Here is a 16,515-nt window from a genome sequence, read left to right as displayed (position 1 = left end):
TGGGGGCAGTATGTGCAGGAGAGGAGTGTGGATGGTATTATGGGGGCAGTATGTACAGGAGAGGAGTGTGGAGGGTATGATGGGGGCAGTATGTACAGGAGAAGAGTGTGGAGGTTATGACAGTTGGCAGTATGTACAGGAGAGGAGTGCGGAGGGTATGATGGGGGCAGTATGTACAGGAGAGGAGCGTGGATGGTATTATGGGGGCAGTATGTACAGGAGAGGAGTGTGGATAGTATTATGGGGGCAGTATGTACAGGAGAGGAGTGTGGAGGGTATGATGGGGGCAGTATGTACAGGAGAGGAGTGTGGATGGTATTATGGGAGCAGTATGTACAGGAGAGGAGTGTGGATGGTATTATGGGGGCAGTATGTACAGGAGAGGAATGTGGAGAGAAAGGCAGTTGGCAGTATGTACAGGAGAGGAGTGTGGAGGGTATGACAGTTGGCAGTATGTACAGGAGAGGATTGTGGGGGGTATGACAGGGGGCACTATGTATAGGAGAGGAGTGTATGATAGTGAGCAGTATGTATGTGAGAGGAGTGTGGAGGGTAAGACAGTGGGCAGTATGTACAGGAGAAGAGTGTGGGGGGTATGACAGAGGGTAGTATGTACAGGAGAGGAGTGCGGAGGGTATGCTAGTGCACAGTATGTACAGGAGAGGAGTGTGGAGGGTATGACAGTGGACAGTATGTACAGGAGAGGGGTGTGGAGGGTATGACAGTGAGCAATATGTACAGGAGAGGAATGTGGCAGGTATGACAGCGGGCACTATGTACAGGAGAGGATTGTGGGGGGTATAACAGGGGGCACTATGTATAGGAGAGGAGTGTGGAGGGCATGACAGTGGGCACTATGTACAGGAGAGAAGTGTATGACAGTGGGCAGTATGTAAAGGAGAGTATTGTGGGGGTATGAAAAGGGGCACTATGTATAAGAGAGAAGTGTGGAGGGTATGACAGTGGACAGTATGTACAGGAGAGGAGTGTGAAGGGTATGACAGCAGGCACTATGTACAGGTGAGGAGGATGAAGGAATCTGGGAAGGGAAAATTTAAAGGTTTATGGAAGGATGTTTAGGGAATGCGTAGTGGTTAAGCGGGCCATACATGGATTGAAATTAAGCCAATTAAGCAGAGACCAGCCATGTATGGGCTAGCTGGTTGTACACAAGTCAATCTATTAATCGACTTGAGTACTAGAGTACAACCAGCCTGTCAGGTTTTTTCCCAAAACAATCAGTGCTGCCAGCTATACTTAGCAACACTGATCATTGTATTCTGTGGGTAGGGAAGGCTCCCCACTGACTGAACACAATAACACTGCGGGAGTGATTCCCCCATCCACAGGTCAGCAGGTGAGAGGGTTTGTGGGGACAGGCTGGGGAGAGAGGTCTGTCAGCAGGGGGGTGTGAGGTGGTCATGGAGGGAAATCAATTAGTGGGTGGGGGGGTAACTGGGAGGTGGCTAACATGGGAAGTGGCTGGGGAGTGACCTGGTTGGTGGGGAGCGTGAAATGGATGATGTGTTTCAAGTTTCTTTCACATTTGTGGTAATGCTTACTGCCCTCTGAAAAGTGATCTGTGGTGGATTGCTTTTCAATAAATAGTATAGCAGCAGCTGATAGGCTTTCATGAGGTACTACTGCCACTCCTTGTTTTTTTTTTTTTTTTTTTTTTCACATTGCTGAATGGTATTTTTACATTGATGGACTATGCTGCTACTGCGAGCGAGTTTGGTCTGCAGTTGCAGAGTGGTCCCATTGAAATCAATAGGCCAGTTTGACAGGTGGTGCTGCCTGTCAAACTCTGCAGGCTCCAAGCTGTCCATTGAGCTGAGTGCCTCTGACAATAAGTGAGGAGAGGCTCTGTGAGCTCATCCTCTCAGTCTGCTGCAAACAGAGTGTGCCAGCTTGTATTTAAACTGGCCACTCTGTATGTAGCTTTTGACAGGCTGTGCAAGGAGTCCCATATCTCCAGGAACCATAGATGATAAGAGCCCCAAATTTTGACCAGTGGTGGTGTAGGTCTTCAGCCACTATAGAGAAGAAGGAGAGATGACTTGTGATTAGGAAGTTGGAGATGCAGGTAGAAGAAGGAAAACTGAATTGTGAGGAGGAGGTGGGAGATACATATAGGAGAAGGAAAGCTGACTTTTAGAAGAAGGTGGAAAACATATGTAACAGAAGAAAGGGTGGCTTGTGAGGTGATATAGTGGAAGAAACAGGTAGGAGAAGCAAAGCTGACTTATGTGGAGGAGGTGAGATACACTGGTGGAAGAAGGAGAGTTCTGTAAATTCAGGTGGTTCTAATGACCACCTACCAGCACTAGGTCTAATAAAGTGACTGGCAAAGTGACAAGAAGGCAAAGAAGACAGTGACATTTTTCTGTAACACCAGTGTTAACCCTTTACATTCACTGTGGTCAGTAAAGAATAAATGCAGTTCAGCACATATAATTAAGCTGGTGGCCAAGCAGAGAAGTCACACCTTGATTATAACACAGCAGCCAATGACAGGAGCAGAGGTAGTAATACTGGAATAGGGTCAGACACTGGATAGTGTGCACATCAGTAACAGTAAGCAGTGTGAGAGTATGCATGGAGTAGTTTATCTGGGGGAACTTTTTTTTTTTTTTTTAACAAAACTGGAGCTTCATTTTAAGTTACCATTGCCCAGGTTTAGGATGCTAAGCAACCAACTTCAAACCACAATTTGGCAATCCATACTCCAGTTTCATTAAAGAAGACAGGGAGAGCAAGTTAAGTTATCTGCGGTAAAGAACTGCTCATACTGTACCTGAACACATATTGAAGAAGCAGCCAAAGGTGTAAAATGTAAGGAGCATTTAGGATATTGTAAAATAGATTATGCATGAGGTTTAGGGTGTGTTAAAACAAATGTAATCATAGCATACAACAAAATCCATATTTCATATTCAAAAGGCTAAATCAATCAATTGTTAAAACTACAAGAGAACAGTTTAATGCTTTAATAATGAACTAAACATTTCCCTTTGGGTTTCAACTTTTTTTCTCTTTTATGAAAGAAGCAGTTTGTTAATGCTAGATTACACATTTTTACTCTTTCTAAAAATGCCATTAATGTGGCTGTCTCTGGCTTGAATACTTTTGTAGTCCCAGACCTGGATCTTCTGATTTTTGCCCACTTCCAGAATCAGTTATTAAATATTGAAGTAGAAGGCTTGCAAGACAACAAGAGTGACTGTAAGGGCAGTAGCATGCTCACTACAAGACCATGCAGCTTCTGTACTTCCCATTTTCAAGGTTGCCTTTAATTTGGTAAATTTCAGAATTTTTTAACAAAGAAAAATGTAATCTGTGTTTAGTCACAAATCTGACTAAACTAAAATAATTCTTACAAAAAATAGCTTTTACAGAAGCTGAAATATAAGAAATCTTACAGTAAAAAAACTATAACACTGTAAAAATAATATCTACAGTATACCATAAATCATCCCTTTTATTTCCATTTAAAGTTACTGCAATCTATACCAAAAAAATAGCTTGTTAAAAGTCTCAGAGAAAGGTCCTTGCTCAGACACATAGCAACCAAAAGAGAAATAGCTCAGGTTTATCTGACTAGTTCATTTGACTAAACCAATGCTGGGTTCTTCTTATATTCCTAAGGATTAATGAGTCATGCCTTTCATAAGTCATACTTTAAACTTTGGTTTAATTTTAAATTGGCCATACATGTGACAATCTGATTGTGTACATTCTTTAGATTTAACAAAATCATGTAACATGGGGGCCCACCTAAACAATATAATTTTTTTTTGGGGGGGGGGGGAACGCTTATTTAATCTTCAGATGATTGTGCAGTCAGCTTGTAATGTGTATTGTCAGTTTTAAGTGTACCTATGGTAAAAATATAAAATCGTTTATTAATTTCCACATTTAATTTCTATGAACACTCTTGAAGTAAACTTACTTTGTGAAACATCTGTACACATTTACTTCCTTAAATTCTGTGAAACTTTTTCACTATGCCCTGTTGATAATCACTCCTGTGTCACGGAATTCACAAAGCCTGCCGTTTGAATTACAGAGGTACTTGGAAGAGTTTCGGGAGTCAGTACAGGAATCACTGCTTGCAGACAGTAAAGTACCATGGGATATGTAGTCCCTAGAAGTTGAAAGTAAACAGGAGAGGAGAATCCGTAAAGCATGCTGGGAACCCAAAAAGGCAGGCAGAGACTGTGGTCATGTGCACAGTCTAATATTAAGGCAGTTCCCAGACTTAGAGATGAGCCTTAAAACTGTGTGCAGTAAAAATGCAGAATTCATCTGAAAGGCGCTGTCCCGTGTCACTGCACACTGTAACTTCATGTATGTTGTATTACAAGGGACGTGCTGAGCCTGTGCTCTCTCCACCAGTCCAGTGTTCCTTTGTTATCTCACGCCCAGTAACAAAATGGGGTCCTGACAAGCACACAGGCTGGACCTCATGTGTGCACTTGTTAACTCCTTATTTCCTGTACCTCGTGACCAGGTAATGGGGGTTCGGTTCTGGCTGCTACTAGGGATGGAGCCAGAACATCGACCCCATTGATACTGGAGGACCTGTCACATATACCAGGTACCACGCTTAACGACTGGTTGCTTGTGTCTTGGACTAGTGCTCGGTTACCCATAGCAACTACACTGCTCCATTACCCCCTTTGTTCCTTTACCTTCTGTAGCAGCTGAGCTTCATACCCCACATGTGCGTAACAGACCCTGATTCGTTTGATACGTCAGAACCAGCATGCACCCCTTTGAATATCTTCAGACCAGGCTCAGAACAGTTGATGCAACTTTACTTTATAGTTCTTTAGGGATACAGTCCAATGTGAACAGAGTCCATATCCTGACCGTAACTACAACCGAACAGCTGCCCAAGCATACCTCTGCAAGGAAGTAGTCTATCTTGGCATTTCCCATGCTTGGATGTTCTCCAGAATCCAGGTGCCTCTGATGGACTGCAATGGGGCAGCAGACTTCCTTCACAGCATTTATGGCTCAGAGCGGGCAAGAATAAGAAAGAATGAACCACAAACCCAGCCCTCTCCCATATTTATGTTACTGGTGAGTAGGCTAGATCCAAAAAGCCCGGGAACTGAGCACATACACTTAACTCTTTCCCCCCTCAGTCTGGGCCAGCCAAACACTAACTAATGCACCTGTAGACAACCTGCCTCAAGCTTATATTGGATTGTCAAAATAGCTATAATTTGTGTTGTTATTACAATGCTGATGTTAAAAAAACCAAAGTGTATGCTGTGACCATAGATCTACTTTATGTAAGGTTGCAAGGCTCCAACAATTCATGATAAAATGAACAATATAGAAATCTTCATCTTTTTTGATGTACTGGCTTTTTAAACCTTCTTGTACATGGGCAATCTAGAATGATTACAACAGCCAAGTGAGCTTTGATGTATGTTCAACAGGAAAATGTTATAAATGCGCAATAATGAGATAATATAGCAATCATTATAAAGTAATTAGTGCAACGCGTATCGTCATTTTCTGAAAAGTCACTAAAGGCAGGGAATCAGTTCAATTTATTTCAGGTTCTATATCATTTACAGGTTTTCAAAGCCTAACTTATATTGGATTGTACAAGCCCTTTTTCATAGAAACAGACCTGCAGTTTACAAGGGGCATTTCTGGGATCTGCATGTTAATCTATCCCCCCATAATTTACCATGAGTGTGGCTTACATTGAAACAACAGGTATACTTTTGTACATCATACCTGTGCAGAGATATTTTTTTTTAAACATATTGAAGAGGCAGTGCTGCCCAATGGGAAGAAAGATCGAATGTGTATCACAAAAACAGTACCAAAATTAACATGTGGTAAAACAAAACTGGTACCTGGATCTTTGAAGAGTCGAGGAGAGATCAAGACTTTCTTCCTCACCAGGGTGCCAGCCCGGAAAATGAGAATGAAGGTCACGTTGATACTTCTGAGTTTTGGTGATGGTAGCGTCTTGTATAACTCCTGAGCTGTGAAATATGTGTTTCACTTTATTGAACACGTTACCATTTGCTGAATGTTAATGAAATACAATGCAACATAAAGTGCCTGAACTGTTCCTGACATGGAAGGGAAGCTTGCTAAAGTATGTACAGCATGACATGCTTGTCAGATCTGATAAATAGCAAAAAAAAAACAAAACATTTCTTTGTCCAGAGATCATAACTATAACATAGATGCAAACTGCATTACATTTATAAGATAAATAGTATTAAAACTGAATCTTCTATTAACATTTTTTATAACTTGAATTTTTATGTGATATACAAAATGATTCAATATGGTGTAATAAGTATGATAGTATAAACAAAAGCCACTAATCATATTTCAACATTTTGCATACTTTTCAACTTTTGGACATTAGAAAGATGGTCATCTTGGCACTGAGAAACCATGTAGAGCACAGAGTGCATTACTATGAAAATAGAAGTTGCTAATTTATGCTGAATAGTGAGTGTGGATTAAAGGATCATAGTTATATAGGGGGAGATTTACTAAAATTGGTGCACTCAGAATCTGGTGCAGCTGTGCATGGTAACCAATCGGCTTCTAACTTCAGCTTGTCCAATTAGGCTTTGTTGATAAAACCTGGAAACTGATTGATTTCTTTGCAGAGTTGCACCAGATTTTGCACTCTCCAGTTTTAATAAATAACCCCCATAGAATCTAAGCCCACATACTGTATACACTCTGCTATGAGTGAAAGTCTTACTTACATAAACCTAAAGGGTTCATAAAAAAGAAATAAAACTGAAGTTAACACTTTGTCTAGGCCTGCCTGAAAAAGGAACTTCATTAAAAAGGTGCAAACTACACTGCAACGAGGAACAAAGTTGAGAAGAAAAAAAAAAAACCACTGTAGCTAGGACTATTTATTACACAACATAGATTATGAGGTCCAATCAGTTCTAGCATACAGCACAGCGTGTAGCAGTCAGGAGAATGCAACGCACAGCATAGTATACAAGTACAGCAGTAGATTGCTGTTTAGTGGGAAGACAAAAATGCCCCAGTGTCAGTTGTGGGAGAGAAAGAGGCCTTTAGTCAGTGTGGGGAAATAACCTTGGTGGCCAGTGTGGGGAAAAAGAAGAAGATGCATTTCTCTCAGTGGAGCAAAATGAGGCTTAGCAAATGGTACATTATTGCCCACTGCAGGATAAGGGAAACATTAATGCCTAACAGGGAGAGAGGAAGAGAAATAGTGGCTAGTGGCAGGTGGGGGAGAGATCTAATGCCAGATCTAGTGTCAGAAGGGAGGAGGGATATCGCCAAGCAGGGGGTGGGGGAGAACAGTAGTGCCTAGCAGGGAGTTGGCAGCAACAATGTTGCTCAGCTTGGGGGGTGGGGAGTACAATGATACCTAGCAGGGATTAGGAGAACAATAGCATTCAGCGGAGTTTAGAGAGGAACAATAATGTCCAGTGTGGGTGTAAGCATCGGTGTGTCCTGCACTGCTGGTCTCTCCCTCATCCTTCTGCTCCTGGAACTATACAGAATCTGAGAAGGAGATCACTCCGCCACATAGAATCTGCTTAGAGCAGAGGCTGAGTGCTGTGAATTTGAGTTCCAACAACCGGCTTTGGGGTGTAGCCAGATCAGCAGGAAGTCGAGATTGGGACAGTCCCCAGGTATTGGGATGGGTGGGATGTACGCATTTTGATGTAATTGCGTTAAAGGGCCATTCCAGGCACAAAGTGAAAGCAATAAGTGAGGATTTATTGCTATGCAGCAAACCCAGTAACTGTGATAAACTCACAAAGTTCAATCCCTAGTTATCTGCAATTTCCTTAATGTACTAGGGGAATACTTCTTCACTTATTGATTCCTTTTTAAACAATCATATTCAACCAACCAAGATAGGTCTACATATGATTGGTGGCCGCTTACTGTGATTAATGTATGGGAGAAGCCTCAAAATGTCTGCAGTGGGTTTATTTGGAAATAGCTGTCCTAGATTACATACAGGTGTTTTCAGATCACCAGACAGAACTACAATGGATATCTAGATGAATTCTGAGAAGCTAGAATTTCAATGTGGAAATCCATGATTGTCACCAGGGTCACCAGAACCAGTGTCTACATTGTGGACAATGTTGTGGGGACAACCAAAATTGGTTATTTACTTTTACTTTCACTTTCAGTGATAATGGTAAACAGGACAAATAAAGAGGGTGAATCTCCTTAATGGGGACACAGACAACAATAATAACCTGACAGGTGTTCTAATCTCTCACCACTTTATTCAAATTAATATTTCAGCAAAAGCAAAGGTTTAGGGACTTTATGGACATCTGGCCTGGTAAGGCCGATGTTCCATCCCTTGGGACTTTAATTGAAATTGTGGCCTGGTAAGGCCACCTATTTCCATCCCTATTGTACCAGGCCAGATGTCCATAAAGTCCCTAAACCTTTGCTTTTGCTGAAATATTAGCTATAGGGATGGAAGCATGTAATTACCCTTTCTCCCCCTTTTGCAATCTTGATCCTATGAACAATTTCCCTTGATTCATTTCTACTGGCCCATAGCGTATATTATAACTACTCTACTTTCTACATTTTTATTTAATTTAGTTTTATTATATATTTTTCATGCTTGGTGTTGTACCCTCCACCTTCGTATGTCATCATTGCCATGCCCTGGTCCGCCTGGCTGTGGACTGGGCCGTGTTGCTTGCCATCCGGGCGTTCTCCACTTCCGGGAGCTGTGACGTGCCTGGTGGGCCTCCTCCCACCCTCGGCCTCCTTCACACCTGGGGGGGGTTGGCGCCCCACCACACGTCCAAGTCACGCATCCCGTGCTGGATGTGGCGCCCGTGGCGCTCTGGCGCCCAGCACGTGGTAGCTACACTCGCGAGCAGTTCAGGGGAGTGGAGGTGGTGAGGGGTGGAGCAGTCATTGCCCGCCCTGCCTCCTCCCACTTTCCCCCCATCATCCTGTTATGCTGGCGTGATGTCGGCTGCATCCTCGCCGCGGCGCCTACTTGGGCGCCTTCCGGGTAGGTCTGTCACTCAAGGCTCCCTGCACACTTGCTCGCATGCCATTCCAGGCTCTGTCTCTCCGGAACCTTTTCCAATCATTCAGGTACAGTCACTTCCAACACCGTCCCAGTTCTTTACCCTCACCCCCCACTGTTACCCACTGTCCCCCTTTGGCTCACCCTTCTCAGCTGCACTCCACTTTGCTTTCAGCCCCCTTGGCTGTCTACTTCACTTATACCTTCACTTCCCCTTCTGGGTCTCTTACCCACTTCCTCACACTTGTCCCCCGACACTAATTTCCTGCACTCCCCCGCCTATTCCCACCCAGGTTGCCTTGTGTCCCTCTGCCTGCCATGGTTGTCGCCTGTGAGGGGCGCTTCGGATGAGATGTCCGCTGTGGCTCCCGGGTGGGAGTATCAATTCGGATGGCCTTGTTGCACGGCTCCACACCACCACCATATGAACCCAGTGAGTCTATTGGTATTTAGATAGGGGGTTCCACCCCACTATTCTACATGTTTATCCACAGAACATCAATTGAACCAATCTTTTTACCCCCAGATTCATCTTGTGCTGGCTCCTGACGAGTGACCTTCTAGTCACGAAACACGTTGAGCTGCCACACGTTTCATTACCAATCAGTACCTTTGATACTATGTCTACCCTTTATACCCCCCCCTGTTTTGGATCTTGTGGTCATAGGCCGTGCAAGGATTATTATGTATTACCAATTTTTATCCTTACCTGTCTTGGTGAATTTTGGAGGTTCATTGCCTATTATACAATGTGATAATGAACTTGTAATACTCCATGTTTTACACTATTATGCTATTAATGCTATGTGTTGTATATTTTACATGTTTTATACTTGACTGTATTTCATGACAATCATTAAAACCCTCCAAATAAATTCACCATTTGTACCTCATTGTCATCATATGCTTCACTCAAAGTCCCACCTCCCTGTCCTCTCCCCTTTTTTATTCAAATTAAAAAAAAAATTTGCCTTTAGCTATACTTTAAGGTTCCTTTTTTTAACCACTTCAGCCCCGGAATGATTTACCCCCTTCCTGCCAAGCCCTTTTTTGTAATACTGCACTGCATCACTTTAACTGACAATTGCGTGGTCCTGCTATGTTGTACTCAAACAAAATTGATGTCCTTTTTTTTCTTACAAATAGAGTTTTCTTTTGGTGGTATTTGATCACCTCTGCAGTTTTATTTTTTATTTTTATTTTTTGCGCTATAAACAAAAAAATTTTGAAAAAAAGGCAATGTTTTTAACTTTTTGCTATAATAAATATCCCCAAAAAATATATAAAAAAACAGATTTCTTCCACAGTTTAGGCCAATATGTATTCTACATATTTTTGGTAAAACAAAAATCGCAATAAGCGTATATTGATTGGTTTGTGCAAAAGTTATTGCGTCTACAAAATACGGGATAGATTTATGGCATTTTTATTAATAATTTTCTTTATTAGTAATGGCGGCGATCTGCGATTTTTATCATGACTGCGACATTGTGGCAGACAGATTAGACACTTTTCACAATATTTTGGGACCATTGGCATTTATACAGTGATCAGCGTTATAAAAATGCACTGATTACTGTGTAAATGACACTGGCAGGGAAGGGGTTATACACTAGAGGGCAATCAAGGGGTTAACTGTGTTCCCTCAGCATGTTCTAACTGTAGGGGGGATAGGCTCACTAGAACATAACAGATATCACTGCTCCCGATGACAGGGAGCAGTAGATCCCTGTCATGTTGCTAGGCAGAACAGGGAAATGCCTTGTTTACATAGGTATCTCCCCGTTCTGCCACTCCATGCCACGATCATGGGCCACCAGCGGACATTGAGTCCACGGGCATGCTCCGTGTGCACGCCCGCTAGCTGCAGATGATGCAGCGACATTGGGGTACGTTGTTTTGCGCACCCGTGACACTTTGCCGACGTATATCGGCGTGAGCCGGTCGGCAAGTGGTTAATTTCGATGGGAGAGTACCTTTAATAAAAGACATGCTTACTGTCAAAAGTGTTGTCCAAAGGAAAGGAATGCTGTGCTATTTATTGTGATGGAAATACAGACATACAAACATACTTGCCATGCCCTGTACAGGTGTTGGTATTATTGGCTGTACTGCATAAGATTACCCACTTATTTAAAATCACCTCCTTCTAAAGAAATTCATTTTAACATGTCTTAGTATTTTTATTTGTCGATAAAAGGTTATTTTCATGCTGTTAGGAGATTAAAATCTAATATGAGAGCAGTGTCCAAAGAGCAGAAACACATATTATCAAATTACAATACAGCTTCACTCATATGATTTCAGTAAAAGGATTGGGTTATTGCACTTCACAAATGAATTACTTTTTTGTACTGCTTTATTGAAACCGTTGGCTGCTTATTAAGACGTGACCCTTGAACACATTAAAAAAAAGAACATTTTTCCAAATTAATTAGACATAGTGTAAAGGTTGTATACATCCAATAATTACATATCATTCACCTTAGTACTATCTCTCTTTCCTAATTACCAGTGCTCAAAGTTTTTAAATATTTCTTAAGCAGACAGAGCGAAAATTAAAACACATTAGTGGCAAAGATATTTAATTAATTGATCTATCCAGAGGCTATTAATTAAAAGCGTACTATACTATATAATGCTCAGAAAAGCCATCTGTTCATCCTCTGGCAGGGTCTATGATGGTTTGGCATGCTTTCTCAATACTTCATGATCTTCCACTGCCAAAGACACACATGAAGAGACAAGATTATTCATTCACATGACTATCATTTAGCTCCTGATTTAGGATACGAGATTGAAACACTAGGGAAGTTGTTTGTTTAGGGGACTGGCCAGAGATTCACTCCAGAACTACCTAGTGTTATAGTAGAAAGGCCCTGGGCTTCAAGCTTTATTATTCAAACTAAGTTACTGTATATCCTACTGTGTAAAAACAGCATTTGGCAGTAGAATATGTATACCAAATGCACAGAAACCTCGCTCCCTCTTGCACATAGGTTCCATTTTGCACAGTTGAATTGCTGAACCTCTATTCCCACTTCACAAACAACTTCTTGCTTACTGATATTAGATCAAAAATACCAAAGCACAATCATTAATAGACTAATAGTATAAGAATAAAAAATGTTATAATAAAACTTATACAGTATATCCTCTGTTCCGCCAATGGTGCTTTCACCCACATTATCTTAGCAAAACAGTATTGCTGTCCACACACATGTGTTCCCACAAGTATAAATATCAGAAAATATGTAAACAGCACCACACAGTACTCAATTAAAATGATTATGTGATAATGTCAAAAGCTATATCTATACATAGAAGCAATGAATATATACACCACAATACAGGAAATGTGTATATGTTCCCTTTAAATAAATACTATACATCAAAATAAATCATAATGACACAAAATGACATAAAACGTATCCTTAGCCATAACAAATATTAGGTCGAATGAGTCTTCCCCTTTAAATGGGGTTTCATAAGCCACAGCAGCACTCCTCACTTTAGGGGAAGCAGATGTCACATGATCTGATGCAACACATTGGGAGGAGCCAGGCATGTCACGCCGTAATCCAAAAGTGTGTGAGCGGCCATCTTGTTGGAGATTTTCCCTATTGAAATGCTTTATACTGCAGTGCACCAGTATTTTTAAAGTAAGTACATTCAGTTTAAATAAAAAATATTATATATTTAGCAGAGACCACTATATATTCTTCCTTTTTTTTTGAGTTCCATATAATCCTTGGTCACATCATCATAGGATGGATGATTGAGAGGATTGTGGAGGTACTGAATACTGGCGTATTCATACTGCCCCAAAAAAACAATTTACAGAGATTTATTTCTTGCTGCAGGTAAATTGTTTTTATGAATGTTTCAGTAGCTTTCCAAATGCAACCCTCTCTCTAACATAATTAGGTATGAATGATCAATTGTTTCCTACAATCATGTATGCCACATAAAACCTATTCCTTTCTGACAATCTGTTTTCATTATTAAATCCTTACCCAGGAGACTACCCACTGAGAATTTATTGCACAAAGCCCTGAACCTTTTGCCTAATAGGTTCACTAAGGTTAGCCACCAGTTTGAAAACTTCCAAAAAGCTTACAGACTGATTTTCTCTCAGACCCCACAGGCCTGCAGAGCAGAAAGATTAAGTTTCTTCTACAAAGAGATGCTTGCACTTGGGATTTGGACTGTTCTCCAAGAGTCTTGCCTGCTATGCTCTCAATACCATCTCCACATCTATTGGCCTGCTTCATAATGATCTTGATAAGGCCCCAACTTCTGAGGCTAATCTAAAGCATCTTACAGACATTGCAACATGGGGGAATACTGCATGGAGTTCTTCAGATAAGCAGTTTGTTAATTAACCTTAGTTTACAGAGTCAGAATTGTGTGAATCTTTTGGATGTGATAAAAGACTGATAGTCACCCATCTAGCCCTGGATTCTGTAGATGCTCTAATATTCTGGTCACATCTGAACCACATCTACCCTGTACCAACACTCTTAAAAGGCCCCAACCTTAACCGGCAGAAAAACATCTCAAAGGACTGTCCCCACCCATAAAAAATATTCTGCAAGTCCTCTTTGTTCCCCTGCCCACTCCTCTACCATCCTCCTTTTTTTAGGCCATGCAAACCCAGCCAGTCTAGGACTAGCCTCACTAAAATAAATGTGCTCTGGCAGTATAGTTTCAGCACTTGGTGGATTGAACTTTACTACTGCTCACTGCTGTACTTGAGGTGGCCTTGCTACTGTTTATGCTGATCTGGACTCCAAATGTCAACTTATGCCTAATCCGTATGGTTAATCACTTTGTATGCTAAATTGTGTTGATCTCATTTTATGCTTACCTAGTTAACAACCATATTGGGTGACAATATATTAAGTCTGCCTTTAGTACTTGCTTGGGTGCCTGTTTTCTTTGATATAGTACTACTACTGGGTACTAAGTATTACTTTCAGTGATTTCCTTTGTCATTGTGTGTTTATATGCTCAACCTGGTGTGTTAGAGGGGCTGAGGTTCTTGAAAAAGTTGAGTAAAAGAACAGAGGGCCCATCCTAATCGGTGGCTTCTACAGGGGTAGCACTACATTACAGAGAAATCATCACTGCAGTGCATTGAAGTAATGGCTCCTATTAGGTAGGACTTGGGGAGCAATAGGAAAGTCTAACCTGACAATGTCTGGAAAAGTGGCCCAAAAGTAACAAGCCTGAAACAGCTTCTTGAGTGTGTCCTGTAGGAGATCATTGTAATTTTACTCTATTTATATCCTTTTCAGCTTGGCATTGCTAGGAAAGCACAATGTTTGCAAGAGAGTGGTTCTCCAATAAAACCATTTATATGCTTGCTCGGGAAGGCAAATGTTTGAAGTTTATGAGGTTTAATTTCTTCATTATATAGTTGTAACCAAAGTCTTACTTTAAACATCGTTGAGATCCAGAAGGTCCTGGAAAAGATACAGCCATTAAGTTGGAATTGGCTACAGCATTTTCTTCTTTTTACTACTTTTTTATTATTTAAGTTTATTTAAAAAAATCTTCACTATTGTACCTCCTCTGACAGCTAGACCAAAAAATTTACCAACTTCACTATTCAGTCACTAAAGAAGTATGGAATAAGCACACTTACGTAACAGCAGCTATAGGTATACATTCTTTGCAGTGGCTCCTAAACTCAGTTATGTTGTTTGTTATGTCATTGACATTTGACTGCTATGCCCCTGGTAAGGATGCATGATATGACTTTCAACTATGTTCCTGTTTCATCGCTTGGAACCTAAGATGTCATGCTGGCATGACTACTGGTTGAACCTAAGTTACAGGTAGGCTATGGGTTACAAATAAGATAAGGTTATGTAGGTTTGTTCTTAAGTTGAATTTGTATGTAAATTGGAACAGGTACATTTTGTAAGTGCAACTCAAGCCAAAAAAATATTTTTTACGTTTTTCAGATAGCATAAGGAAGGGTAAATACCCCTGTAATGTTTGTTTTGCCGTCTGTGCCCCTGTTCAGAAGATTCCACCTCACTTTCTGCCCCTGTGACAGATTTAGAAAATTTTGGTTTGTCATAGAAACAAGGATTGGTGAGAAAGCTTCAGTGGAGACACCTTTTTCCCATGATAACTCTTATGCCCCGTACACACGGTCGGACTTTGTTTGGACATTCTGACAACAAAATCCTAGGAATTTTTCCGACGGATGTTGGCTCAAACTTGTCTTGCATACACACGGTCACACAAAGTTGTCGGAAAATCTGATCATTCTGAACGCGGTGGCGTAAAACAGGTACGTCGGGACTATAAACGGGGCAGTGGCCAAAAGCTATCATCTCTTTATTTATTCTGAGCATGCGTGGCACTTTGTCCGTCGGATTTGTGTACACACGATCTGAATTTCCGACAACGGATTTTGTTGTCGGAAAATTTTATATCCTGCTCTCAAACTTTGTGTGTCGGAAAATCCGATGGAAAATGTGTGATGGAGCCTACACACGGTCGGAATTTCCGACAGAAAGGTCCTATCACACATTTTCCGTCGGAAAATCCGACCGTGTGTACGGGGCATTACAGGAGTGAAGTTCCCTACCTAGGGGCATATTCACTTCTTATTGTCTCTCTCCATTTGTAAGAATTTGTTGTATGTAAGTAGAATGTTTGTAACTTGGAGACTATCTGTATGCTCAGTGTTTACAATTGCTGAGACAGTCAAATTACACATACTGTAAGTTTTCCCTGTGTTCTGTTTCCCCAAGATTACCACCTAGGGGGATGGCTACCTAACATAAACACAACACTTTAGTCTGGTTTGTAGGTTTAGGTGGCATCCTAGCACTGGACCATACCTATAAAACATACCCCAGATGTGGCTGCTGTAGGTTACAAGTTGCTGTAGGTTTTGTAGGTGCTGCAGCTAGTGTTGGGCACATTTTGTAATATAATTTTATTATGCAGAATAGCAACCCATCAGATTTATTAATATTTCAGAATCATTTTGCTGCTTCGTAGTTTGTTTTCTTTATGTCATGCTTAAATTTCCATAAAAACCTCAAATAAGGTGCAGTGCAGCCACAACAATGCTACCATAACATACCGTAGATGAAGCAGTCAATGGTAGTATTCTTCACATACAAATTATATAGTGAAACATGTATACATATATACAGTACCTATACAAACTAAAAAAAACAAAAAAAATATTCAGTATATGTAAATAAAAAATAAATACAAAATCACAATGAATATCCTTTTGTTCTCAATGTGAAATATATAAAAAAAATGATCTTGCATGACAGCAGTGCTCCAATAGTCTTCAACAAATGCTTGCATGAAGAAAGTGCTCGAAACAAAATCTTGCACCGCAGTGAACAGTGAACAGTAAACAGTAAGGTCTAAAAATGCTTGTCCCAATATTGAGTATATATCCACACATATCTTCA

General features: G+C 40.9%; 1 protein-coding gene across 3 annotated transcripts in view; it reads right to left on the bottom strand.

Moving 5' to 3' along the window:
• Positions 1–16,515, bottom strand: part of FRMPD4 (FERM and PDZ domain containing 4) — a 608,500-nt gene that overhangs the window by 507,493 nt on the left and 84,492 nt on the right. For 2 of the 3 annotated variants that reach the window (XM_073614854.1, XM_073614850.1), the window contains exon 2: positions 5,883–6,014. The exons of the other annotated variant lie outside the window; for it this stretch is intronic. In XM_073614854.1, the coding sequence (XP_073470955.1) occupies positions 5,883–6,014 (132 nt within the window). The remainder of the gene's footprint in view (positions 1–5,882; positions 6,015–16,515) is intronic. 3 annotated transcript variants of the gene reach the window in all.

Source organism: Aquarana catesbeiana, linkage group LG02 (genome assembly GCF_042186555.1).
Source record: "Aquarana catesbeiana isolate 2022-GZ linkage group LG02, ASM4218655v1, whole genome shotgun sequence".
NCBI lineage: Eukaryota > Metazoa > Chordata > Amphibia > Anura > Ranidae > Aquarana > Aquarana catesbeiana.
The sequence above is the reverse complement of the archived record's forward strand: the minus strand, read 5'-3'. Positions and strand labels throughout refer to the sequence as shown.